The 12,817-nt window shown below is 42.7% G+C and overlaps 1 protein-coding gene across 4 annotated transcripts in view; it reads right to left on the bottom strand.

The window, feature by feature from the left end:
• Positions 1-510: 510 nt before the first annotated feature.
• Positions 511-12,817, bottom strand: part of LOC140428729 (claudin-14-like) — a 58,046-nt gene continuing 45,739 nt past the window's right edge. For all 4 annotated transcript variants that reach the window (XM_072515448.1, XM_072515447.1, XM_072515450.1 and 1 more), the window contains one exon: positions 511-2,061. In XM_072515448.1, the coding sequence (XP_072371549.1) occupies positions 1,263-1,967 (705 nt within the window). In that variant the 5' untranslated portion in view covers positions 1,968-2,061 and the 3' untranslated portion in view covers positions 511-1,262. The remainder of the gene's footprint in view (positions 2,062-12,817) is intronic.

The following is a 12,817-nucleotide window of genomic DNA, read 5'->3' as shown; positions in this document are numbered from 1 at the left end:
GTTTGGAAAAGAGCTCGTGTGTGTCTGTGTTTTGCAGTGAGCTGGATCTCTGCCATGAAAGACTATCTCTGGATCATTTGGGTGATTTAAACTTATAATAGTGAAGCCTTTAACCTGATGTGATTTTGTTTAAAGGTGTTAAGTCTCTTGGATGTTTGAAGGAACATTTTAAGGAATTATTTACTGTTGCAATATTTTCTGAGTTATCTTTGAAGTAAGGGGTGTTAAGAGATCCAATGTTTATTTAAGATGTTAAGTTGAATTCATGGAATAAACAGTGTTTTGTGTTTAAAAACCCACGTGTCCATAATTGTAATCCCACACCTAGGGAAAAAGCCGTGTGCTAGGAAAAGCAACAAATCCATTAAAGGGAGAGGTTGGTTGAACTCCATGGTACATTTTGGGGTTCTGAAAAGCCTCGCCCATAACACTTGGTTTTTGGTATTTGTCATACAGAGAAGTGAAAGATAAATATTACTTTGTTCATTAAGTATTCTTATCAACTATTAACCGAAACGTTTAATAAAAATAGAGTTACTCTCAAATTCTAAACGACTCGCTCAAACAGAAAAGTATCATGAAAGCAAACTGGAATGTGACCTAAAGATTCACACAAAATTAACATTTCAAGGCCACATATTCCTTTTGACATTATTCCAGTTTCAAACAAATTTGGATTACAAATGTTACCCTTCAAACCTGATCTGTTAAATAAGCATCAAAGGATATGTTTTTAACCAAGCATTTTCAACTGAAAAGCTTTGCACAGCTTTTACATAGAACATATTTTTAAGTTAATAAAAGACACTGAAGCCTTTTGAGGGAATAATTAATACATTTCTCCACTTGCTTTAGTTTCCAAGACATCTCGATAGCAAAATAGCATGTTTGCAGTCTTCAAGGCACAAATTTGACTTCATTACCTGTAACTGAAGGTCCACTCTGAACACTTCAATGCAAAAATCCAAATGTTCACATTTTGCTCAATGCTGGTAATTTAGTACACAGAGTAGACATGGCTATACTGAAAGATAGTTTTTTTTAACACAAGATCAACGAAAACATGCCACCCTCGCATAAACCCACTTCCAAATAAAGTGACTTGGTTCTTCCGCAGAACTAGAACCCTCCTTTTTATATTTTGTTTATTCACAAAGTGCGGAGCAATTATATCCGGGAACGTTGAAATTAAGTATTTCTATTCTAGATCATGTTTTATAAAAACAAAGCAAGGTTTGAATTCAAGTCTTTCTTTGCCATGCTTACACATAGTCATGTAAACGGTAGCTGCTATGTGAGGCTAATGGTTGTGAAGTTGGGTTGCCCTTACACACAGCTGGTAGCCTACACGGAGGTGCAGTCTGTACAAATGAATCCCGTGGTTGATAGGGCCAGCCATTTCTCTGCTGAGGACAGGACAAGCAGAGGAGAGTCCCTCCAATGAGCATTACGCTTGTTGACACAAAGCCAATGTACAAAGCCTCTCCCATTTCATATTTGTTTCCGGGTGGAATCATTGGGTTGTAGAAGTCTCGTATCAGGTCGTTGGTTGACCAGGACACTGGAATGAGGCACATGATGGCAGCAAGGATGTAACAGATTCCTCCGGAGACGGCAATGCTATTCTTGGATGAAGATTCCTTCAAGCACACAGTGCACTTCATACCCATGATGGAAATGCAAGTGGCCAGTGCAGAAAGCAAGCAGGAAATGACCATCATAGCACGAGCTGCCTGCAGGTCTGGAGGCAATGCCAGCTGTGAACGGTGGACTTGGCATTGGTAGATGCCAGTACTTTGCCAGACACATTCCATCCAAAGTCCTTTCATGAACTCCATGGCCATGATGATATCGGCGCCCACGTGGGCTGTTCTGCGCCAGTGTGGTAAGACAGTGGCGACCAAAGTTCCAAACAGGCCAAAGAGGCCAAGGAAAAAGCCAATGATCTGAATTCCCATGTGAGCCATTTTGCCTCAATTTCTTACTTCCTGGTTGTAGTTACTGAATGTAACAGAGACAGCAGCTTTCCTGTGAATGTCCTGTTCCTGCTGCATGTGAAACCTATTAACAATAATGGAACAATAAAAGTTACCAAATAAGGTTTGATGCAAATATATATTGCGTAATTATATTTTCTGAACTGCTTAATAATTAGTGCTCTTACTTAGGACTTTCTTCGTACTAATTTGGATAGCAAGTTAACAGTGCATCTGAAACTATACTTAGGCCTGAACTCGTGCTATGACAGAGTAGGTCACAGGCTTATCCAATATGACATTGAAGACACAAATTGAGTCCCGCCCTCAAACCCAGCTTCCACCATTTTCGCACTTTGGACATGTAAAACCGCAGCTGCCTTGACCTATCAGGAGAATATCTAAAGTTTGCTAAGTTCCTTGGAGAGGTAAGTCACCCTCCCAAATAAGTCCAGGGACCCTAGGGGCAGCACGGTAGCATTGTGGATAACACAATTGCTTCACAGCTCCAGGGTCCCAGGTTCGATTCTGGCTTGGGTCACTGTCTGTGCGGAGTCTGCACATCCTCCCCGTGTGTGCGTGGGTTTCCTCCGGGTGCTCCGGTTTCTTCCCACAGTCCAAAGATGTGCAGGTTAGGTGGATTGGCCATGATAAATTGCCCTTAGTGTCCAAAATTGCCCTTAGTGTTGGGTGGGGTTACTGGGTTATGGGGATAGGGTGGAGGTGTTGACCTTGGGTAGGGTGCTCTTTCCAAGAGCCGGAAAAGACTCGATGGGCCGAATGGCCTCCTTCTGCACTGTAAATTCTATGAATTCTATGACTCCTTTGGATAACGCTGCAAAGTTGTCATGATAGCCAAGGTAGTGGCAAAAATTTCAATGGCAGGTGCCTGGCTTTAACATAGATACATAGCAGGAGGAGGCCTTTTGGCCCTTCGAGCCTGCTCCATCATTTATCAAGAGCATGGCTGATATTTCAATAAGCCAATCCTGCTTTCTCCCCATAGCCTTTGATCCCATTCTCCCCAAGTGCTATATCTAGCCGCTTCTTCAATATATTCAATGTTTTAGCATCAACTATTTCCTGTGGTAATGAATTCCACAGGGTCACCACTCTTTGGGTGAAGAAATGTCTCCTCATCTCTGTCCGAAATGGTTTACCCTGAATCCTCAGGTTGTGACCCCTGGTTCTGGACACACACATCATTGGGAACATCTTCCCTGCATCTACCCTGTCTAGTCCCGTTTGAATTTTATAAGTCTCCATGAGATCCCCCCTCATTCTTCTGAACTCCAGCGAGAATAATCCCAACCTAGTCAATCTCTCCTCATATGACAATCCCGCCATCCCTGGAATCATCCCTGGTAAACCTTCGCTGCACTCCCTCGAGAGCAAGAACACCCTTTCTCAGAAAAGGAGACCAAACTGCACACAGTATTCTATGTGTGGCCTCACCAAGATCCTGTGTAATTGCAGCAACATATCCCTGCTTCTGTACTCGAAACCTCTCGCAAAGAAGGCCAACATACCATTAGACTTCTTTACCGCCTGCTGCACTGCATGCTTACCTTCAGCGAATGGTGCACAAGGACACCCAGGTCCCACTGCACACTCCCCTCTCCCAATTTACAACTATCCAGTTGGTAATCTGCCTTCCTGTTTTTGCTTCCAAAGTGAATAACTTCACACTTATCCAAATTATACTGCATCTGCCATTGATTTGCCCACTCGCCCAACCTGTCCAGATCTTGCTGTAGGATCCCTGCATCCTTGTCACACTTCACCCTCCCACCCAACTTGGTATCGTCTGCAAACTTTGAGATGTTACATTTTGTTCCCTCATCCAAATCACTAATATATATTGTGAATGGCGGGGGTCCCATCACCGATCCCTGTGGTACCCCACTGGTTACTGCCTGCCAATTTGAAAAAGACCCATTAATTCCTACTCTTTGTTTCCTCTCTGCTAACCAGTTTTCAATCCACCTCAATACACTGCCCCCAACCCCATGCGCTTTAATTTTGCACAATAATCTCTTATGCAGGACTTTGTCAAACGCCTTCTGAAAGTCCAAATATACCACATCGATTGGCTCCCCTTTGTCGACTGTACCGGTTACATCTTCAAAGAATTCCAACAGATTTGTCAAGCATGATTTTCCCTTCATAAATCCATGCTGACTCTGACTGATCCTGCCACTGCTTTCTAAATGTTCCGCTATAAAGTCCTTGATAATGGATTCAAGAATTTCCCCACTACCGATGTTAGGTTTACTGGTCTATAACCCAAGGGAGGAGGGCGGAGCTGCTGGATCTGGAAAGGCAACATTTACCCCCTTCCTGACTCAGACAGCCAGGTGTCAGGAAGGAGAGTGTTCCGGAGAAGAGACAAAATGGGGATGGGACCTTCAAACATTGGCACATCAGGAAAATAATCACCGTGAGGCCAGGGGTAGGAAACCAGGATACGGAGTAGAGGCAATGCAGAGCAGTGCAATGCAGTGAGGGGGGATCTTATTGAAACTTACAGGATACTGCGAGGCCTTGATAGTGTAGACGTGGAGAGGATGTTTCCACTTGTAGGAAACACTAGAACCAGAGGACACCATCTCAGACTAAAGGGACGATCCTTTAAAACCGAGATGAGGAGGAATTTCTTCAGCCAGAGGGTGGTGAATCTGTGGAACACTTTGCCGCAGAAGGCTGTGGAGGCCAAATCACTGAATGTCTTTAAGACAGAGATAGATAGGTTCTTGATTAATAAGGGGATCAGGGGTTATGGGGAGGAGGCAGGAGAATGGGGATGAGAAAAATATCAGCCATGATTGAATGGCGGAGCAGACTTGCTGGGCCGAGTGGCCTAATTCTGCACCTATATCTTATGGTCTTTTGGTCTGATAGTGCACACCAGGAAGGAGCAGCAGGGGAGGAGGACAACCAGGTTTTACCCTGAGGTAAGGGTGTACAGTGTAATGGGCCAGGGATTAGAGAACCCCAAAGTGTATCATGGAGTTCACCTGACCCACAACTTTTAATAGATTGTGGTATGGGGAGCACACGGCCCACTCTACAGGTGTGGTACAGCAGAAATGGAAAAGTATTTTTTAAAGCAAAACAATGTTTATTCTATGAACTCAAGTTAACCTTTTTAAATCATACAGTGAACATCTTAGCAACCATCAATTCAAATACAACCCCCAAAGAATACAACACTAAGTAATGCTTAAACTGTCCTTTTAGACTTTAGTCTTTAGACTTAAAGAAAACTTTAAACAGAAGCACATCAGGTTAAAGTCACTACTGAGAGCAGTTATTAGTTTTAAATCACCAAAGGATCGATTTACAGTCTTTAGATTACAGAGAGAGAGACTAATATCCCTTCGGGCTGTGACTTCAGCTATCCAGCTCTGAAAACGAAACTAAAACACAGTTTTAGCAAACAACCTAAAACGAAAGTAAAAAAGCTGACAGACAGCCCAGCTCCACCCACACTCTCACATCACTGATAAACATCCATTTCTTAAAGGTACATTTCTGAAACACCCATTTCTTAAAGGTACATTTCTTAAACATCCATTTCTTAAAGGTACTCTCACATGACACCTCCTTTAAAGAAAAAGAAAATAAACCATCAACTTCAAGATGGTTTCATTTTTCACCTTTTCACTATCCTTTAATAAATGCACACAGTAAATATACTTTATCGTTTCAAAAAACAACACACGCAAGCAGGTATTATAATATAGTCCATTTTCTTTTGTTCTTCTTCCTCCAACTGAAATCCTTCTTGATTGACAGTCTCTTTGAACAAGAAGGTCTCTGCATGATCCGTCTCTACACCTCGGCATTTCTCTTTAAAGTCAGATACTTTATTTCAATCTGATCACAGAGTCTCTTGTAATTCTCCAACACAGGAGCATAGGTTATCACAGCTTTCAGGTAGTCAAATGCCTGTTGAAAGTCCGCTGTCCACTGAAATTTATGATGTTTCTTCAGCAAACCCATCAGTGGAGCAACCACGCTACAAAACCTTTGCACAAATGTTCGATCAAATCCACTCATGCTAAGAAATCGCATTATTTCCCTTTGTCTCGAGGGTATCGGAAACTCCTCAATAACTGTTGGTTTCACATCCCATGTGACCATTCGGCCCTGTCCAATTGTATGGCCAAGGAAAGTGACTTGGGCTTTTCCAAATTCACTTTTGGCTAGGTTTAGTACCATACACGCCTCCAGAAGACGATCAAATAACTCCATCAGATGTTTTAAATGTTCTTTCCATGTCTGGCTGAAAATTACCAGATCGTCGATGTACACTGCACAATTGGGTAATCCTGAAACAACTTTGTTAGTTAACCGTTGAAATGTGGCTGGGGCGTTTTTCATGCCAAATGACATAACTGAATTGGTATACACCATCTGGAGTCACAAAAGCTGAAATCTATTTTGCCCTTTCGGATAAAGATACCTGCCAGTAACCTTTAAGTAAATCCAGTTTGGAAATAAAAGCTGTTTGACCCACTTTCTCAATGCAATCCTCCAAAAGTGGGATAGGATAAGAGTCCAATCTTGTAACTGCATTAACCTTTCTATAGTCCACATACACCCCTTGGGTACCATCTGGTTTAGGTACCATCACTATGGGTGAGCTCCATTGGCTGCAACCCACTTCAATTATGCCATTTTTAAGCATACTCTCAATCTCTTTGTTAACTTGTGCCAATTTTAAAGGGTTAAGTCTGCATGGGTGTTGTTTGATTGGAACTGCATTTCCCACATCTACATCATGTATAGTGTCATGTGAGGGTACCTTTAAGAAATGGATGTTTAAGCAATGCACCTTTAAGAAATGCAGTGATGTCAGAGTGTGGGTGGAGCTGGGCTTTAGATCAGCCATTTTGCAGTTTTTTAGTTTGAGTTTGAAAAGAGCTTGGTGTGTGTCTGTGTTTGCAGTGAGCTGGATCTGCTGTGATCTCTGCCATGAAAGACTATATCTGGATCATTTGGGTGATTTAAACTCATAATAGTAAAGCCTTTTACCTGATGTGTTTCTGTTTAAATGTTTTAAGTCTTTCTTGGGTGTTGAAAGGAATAACTGAAGGATTATTTAGTGTTGTAATAATTTCAGGGCTGTCTTTGAAGTAAGGGGTGTTAAGAGATCCAAAGTTTATTTAAAAGGGTTAAGTTGAGTTCACTGTTTTGTGTTTAAAAACCATTTGTCCATAATTGCTGTATCACACCTGGAGAACAAGCCGTGTGCTCGGAAAAGCAACAATAGCATTAAAGGGGGAGGTTGGTTGAACTCCATGATACATTTTGGGGTTCTGAAAACGCCTCTCCCATAACAATTGGGGGCTCGAGGGGGATAAAAGTCTATCTATTGGATAGGCTTTTGTGAACTTAAAGACAGTGAAGGATTGTTGCTTTTCCGGTGTGGTATTTTAATTTAAGTGGGGAGTGTGTTGTGGATAATGGCTCTTTCAGAGGCTCAGAAGTTTTTGGGGGTGGACACGATAAAACGTGATACCTTACTTTCAGAGAGTAAAAACAGACTGTTGGGTCTGGCAAAGACATTGCAGTTAACATTACCTGACAAAATGCGAAAAGGTGAGGTAATTATGGCGGTGGTTAAGCATTTCAAGTTGCCTGAGATACCGTTTGACTCATTGGAAATGGCAAAAATTCAGTTTCAAATTGAACAAATGGAACATGAGAAACAGTGAAAGTGGCTTGAATACGAAAGAGAGAGAGAGAGGAAAAAGAAAGAGAGACAGAGAGAGGAAAAAGAAAAGGAGAGAGCAGAAAGGAGAAAAGAAAGAATAGCCCTAGCAGAACAAAAAGAAAAAGAAAGGGAGGTAAAACCTTGAGGTAAAATTTGATCCTTGATCCAATTGTATTTCTGTGGGTAGTCCATATCTAGTAAAGAATTTAAGTAACTCCTCCACAATCATTTTAGCTATAATATTACGTACTGGAATGGCATCTGGAAACCGAGTAAACACATCCATTACAGTCAAAAGATATTGGTTCCCACTTTTCATTTTAGGAAGCGGTCCTACGCAATCAATTAGGACCCTTGTAAAAGGTTCCTCAAATGCTGGAATGGGTGTTAAGGGTGCTGGTTTTATCACTGCTTGAGGTTTCCATATCACTTCACATGTGTGACATGATTGACAAAATTTAACTACATCTTTATGTAGTCCAGGCCAATAAAAATGTTTCTGGATTTTAGCTTGAGTTTGCCTTATTCCCAAATGACCTCCCACTGGTACCTCATGTGCAACTCGCAACACCTCCTTTCTATACCCTACTGGCAATACTACTTGATGAACGTCTGCCCACTTTTCACCCGCCTGCATATGTACAGGTCTCCATTTTCTCACCAAGACATCACTTTTACGGTAATAACACTCTGGTATACTCTCAGATTCCTTTTCTGTATATGCTTTCTGATATATCCGTTTTATTTCTACATCTTTCTGTTGTAACTCCGTCAATTTTCCTGAACTAAAAATATCCGCCTTATCCTCCACCTGTTCTTGCACTTTTTCAACCATCTGATCAAAAATCGTTTGTGATGATTGCCCTTCAACGTCATCTTCACTCTTTGATTTCTCCTCTTGTCTTAACCTGTGTCTTTGACACCTTATTACTACACAATCCGGAAAAATCCCAGGATATTCGTCCTTCAACACTTCAGTTGTCTGATTTTCCACTGGCTTATCAACCACAGTAGGCATCACTACCACCTGCGATCCAGCTATATCATTACCCAAGATAAACTGTATTCCTGGGCAAGATAGTTTCTCTCTTACTCCTACTACTACTTCACCGCTCTTCACTGCACTTTACAACCTTACCTTATATAATGGCACGCCACTCCTCTCACCCTGAATTCCACATATTATCATCATTTCTGGCAACATTCTTCCCAGACTACATAACTCCTCATCTCTTACCATTAAATATTGACTAGCTCCCGTATCTCTTAAAATTGTGGCTTCTTTACCTGCTCCTCCTGATACACATGAGTAAACTTTACCCACACAAATAAATTATTTAATGAGATCTGGCACCTTCTTATCAATCACCTCTTGATCAGGCTGTACAATCTTTTGCACCTCCTTCGCTTCACTTGGACTTTACTTTCCTACTTTAACAAACCCCACTGCCTTATCCTGTTTTACCACATCAGCCTTCCCAGTGCTTTTCTTCAACTACCGACACTGTGACTTTACATGGCCTAGTTTATTACAGTGAAAACTTTTGACATTTTTCATTACTTTTCCACCGTCCTTGATTTCTTTTTTAGTCTGGGGTACACTCTCCTTATTATCTCCCAACCAATCACCTTTACCTTGTCCACTTGAGTATTTCTCATGTCCCCAGTTTCTATCTCTCACAGGCTGAAACTGATGTCGGAAACCAAGCTTTGATTTGTGAACTAATTCATAATCATCTGCCATTTCTGCTGCTAATCTCACTGTTTTAACCCTCTGTTCTTCCACATGAGTTCTCACTGCATTAGGAATTGAATTTTTAAACTCCTCCAAAAGTATAATTTCTCTGAGAGCTTCATACGTTTGGTCTATTTTCAAAGCCCTTATCCACCTTTCAAAATTACTCTGTTTGATCCTTTCAAAGTCCATGTATGTTTGACAAAATTATTTCCTTAAATTTCTAAACCTTTGTCTGTAGGCTTCAGGCACTCGTTTATATGCACCCAAGATGGATTTTTTCACCTCCTCATACGTCCCAGATACCTCCTCCGGTAGTGATGCAAACACTTCACTAGCCCTTCCTATCAGCTTTGTTTGAATCAGTAATACCCACATGGCCTGTGGCCATTTCATTTGTTTAGCTACCTTCTGAAATGAAATGAAAAAGGCTTCTACCTCCTTCTCATCAAACCTTGGCAATGCTTGGACATATTTAAATAGATCCCCACCAAGCCTTCGACTTTCACGCTCTTTCTCACTGTCCTCATCACTATCATCCAACTATACGTTTCCCTTTACATCTGCCAATTTTAACTGACGGTCATGTTTCATGGCCATTTTCTGAAGTTCAAACTCTCTCTCTTTATCTTTTTCCCTGATCTGTATCTCCCTTTCTCTTTCTTTTTGTTCTGCTTGGGTTATTCTTTCTTTTCTCCTTTCTTCTCTCTCCTTTTCTTTTTCCGCTCTATCTCTTTCTCTTTCTTTTTCTGCTCTTTCTCTTTATTTTTCCTCTCTTTCGTATTCAAGCTGCTTGAATTCTTTCTCATGTCCCATTTGTTTAATTTGTAACTGAATTTTTGCTGTTTCCAATGAGTCAAACTGTATCTCAGACAACTTTAAATGCTTAGCCACTGCCATAATTACCTCACCTTTTCGCATTTTGTCAGGTAATGTTAACTGCAATGTTCTTGCCAAATCTAATAGTCTGCTTTTAGTCTCTGTCCGTAAGGTACTGCGTGTGACCGTCTCCACCCCCAAAAACTTCAGAGTCTCTGAAAGAGTCATTGTCCACAACACACTCCCTACTTAAACTGAAATACCACACCTGAAAAGCAACCACAATATGCTCACCCCTCATTGTCTTTAAGTTCACTAAGCCAATCCAATAGATAGCCTTTTATTCCCCTCAAGCCCCCAATTTGTTATGGGTTTAGAGAACCCCAAAGTGTATAATGGAGTTCACCTGGCCCACAACTTTTAATCGATTGTGGTATGGGGAGCACACGGCCCACTCTACAGCAGAAATGGAAAAGTATTTTTTAAAGCAAAACAAAGTTTATTCTATGGACTCAAGTTAACATTTTTAAAACATACAGTGAACATCTTAGCAACCATCAATTCAAATACAACCCCCAAAGAAGACAACACTAAGTAATGCTTAAGCTGTCCTTGTAACATCCATAAGACTTTAAAAAAACCTTAAACAGAAGCACATCAGGTTAAAGTCACTACTGAGAGCAGGTATTAGTTTTAAATCACCAAAGGATCGATATACAGTCTTTCAATTACAGAGAGAGAGACTAATACCCCTTCTGGCTGTGACTGCAGCTATCCAGCTCTGAAAACGATACTAAGACACACCCTGCAGCAAACAGCCTAAAACGAAAGTAAAAAGCTGACAGATAGCCCAGCTCCACCCACACTCTGACATAACTGATAAACACCCATTTCTTAAAGGTACATTTCTTAAACACCCATTTCTTAAAGGTACTCTCACATGACAACAAACCTCGGAGGTCATACCTCAATATGATGAAAACCAATGCAGCAGACGGCTGAGCTAATCGGAGGAATGGTCATGGGCATTGGCTCATTGGGAAAGTACATTAACTTCACGATGGATGTGGTGTCTCAGACACAGGCCGACATGGGGTTTGCACTTTTGACAGGCTTCCCTCAGATGCAATGAGCTACCTACTGCACCCATGAGAACGTTTCAGCTCACTACCTGGACATTTTGGAGAACGGAAAGTAATTCCACTCCCTGAATGTTCGGGTACGTTGTGACCACAGCAAGGTTTTCCTACAAGTCTGCCTGCACCCCCAACCCCTGCTGCCCTACGCTCCCCCCACCCCCTGCCCACGGACACAGTGATCCAAGGTCAAACACCCCCAGTGCACATCCTGTTCAGGGGATGGGTGTGGGTGCGCTGTCAGCAAGAAAGACAGGAGTCAGACTTTGGCATCAACTGTGGAGCACCAGAGCTAACCTCACAGTAAGTGATCATCATTCTCCTGCCTTGTGTATTGCCAGTGCCGACACAGGCCCATCACCATGGGGTGATGTTCCACGGACGCTTGGAAGGTGGAACAGGTAGTCGGGGGGAATGGGGGGGAGGGGGGGGGGGGGTTGCGGGGGAGGGGACAGTGTGGGAGGGTCATGGAATTGGGGGGGGGGAGGAAGGAGGGGAATGGGGGGCCTTTCCTAAGTCTTTGAAATATATTAAGAAAATTATTTCCTACAATCTGCAATTTAATAGCATATGTGTGTTTAACCAACTACAGTGGAGTTGTTCTGAATTTGGTGCTCCCAAGTAATTATTCATTTGAAAACGAGGCCCCTGATTTTTGAGTTTCCCCACGCTCCACCCGCGTCAGCCCTCCTTGGAGGAAGACCACTCTCCTTCTCTGCCCAGCCTTTCATTCTTATTAGTAGTGAGCGACTTACCCAACAACAACCCTCCTGACGGTCTTGTTAATTCTTTGCAAGGGAATCACTTTATATTGATACTTGTGACAACATGATATCAGCTGTTGATCTGGAAGTGCCTGGTTAATCATTGGAGTGGTTCACCTCTTCCGTCAAGTCAATCTCTGTGATTGATGCATGATCAATTGCACAAAGACTAAGGTTGGGTACAACTGTGGCTTTATTGCAGTCAGATGCGTGGCCTCCTGCTGCAGCTGGTGAAATGGCAGCTAAATGGAGGACACGCATATTTATACTCCTCCTACTGGGTGGAGCCAGCCGGCAGGGGCTACTGGCGAACCTGTAGTACAGATCCTACCTTACATCACCTAATACAGGGAAGGCAAGATGGCGGCGGCTGGAGATCCGAACAAAATGGCGGCACCCATGGGCCGCACGTTGGTGGAGCAGGACAAGATGGCGGCACCCATGGGCCGCGTGTGGACTGAGGGGGAGAAGATGGTGGCGCCCACTGGCTGGGCGTGGCCCCGGGAGGTGAAGATGGTGGTGCCCACTGGCCACGGGTGGTCCATGGGGATGAAGAGAGCGGTGCCCATTGTGCGTTTGGGGGGAGGAGGCGATAGCGGCGACTGCGCAGGCCTGGCACACTGCGGCGAAGTGCCCCTTTTTGCCGCAGCCTTGCATGTAACGGT

This window comes from Scyliorhinus torazame, chromosome 8 (genome assembly GCF_047496885.1).
Source record: "Scyliorhinus torazame isolate Kashiwa2021f chromosome 8, sScyTor2.1, whole genome shotgun sequence".
Classification (NCBI taxonomy): domain Eukaryota; kingdom Metazoa; phylum Chordata; class Chondrichthyes; order Carcharhiniformes; family Scyliorhinidae; genus Scyliorhinus; species Scyliorhinus torazame.
The sequence above is the reverse complement of the archived record's forward strand: the minus strand, read 5'-3'. Positions and strand labels throughout refer to the sequence as shown.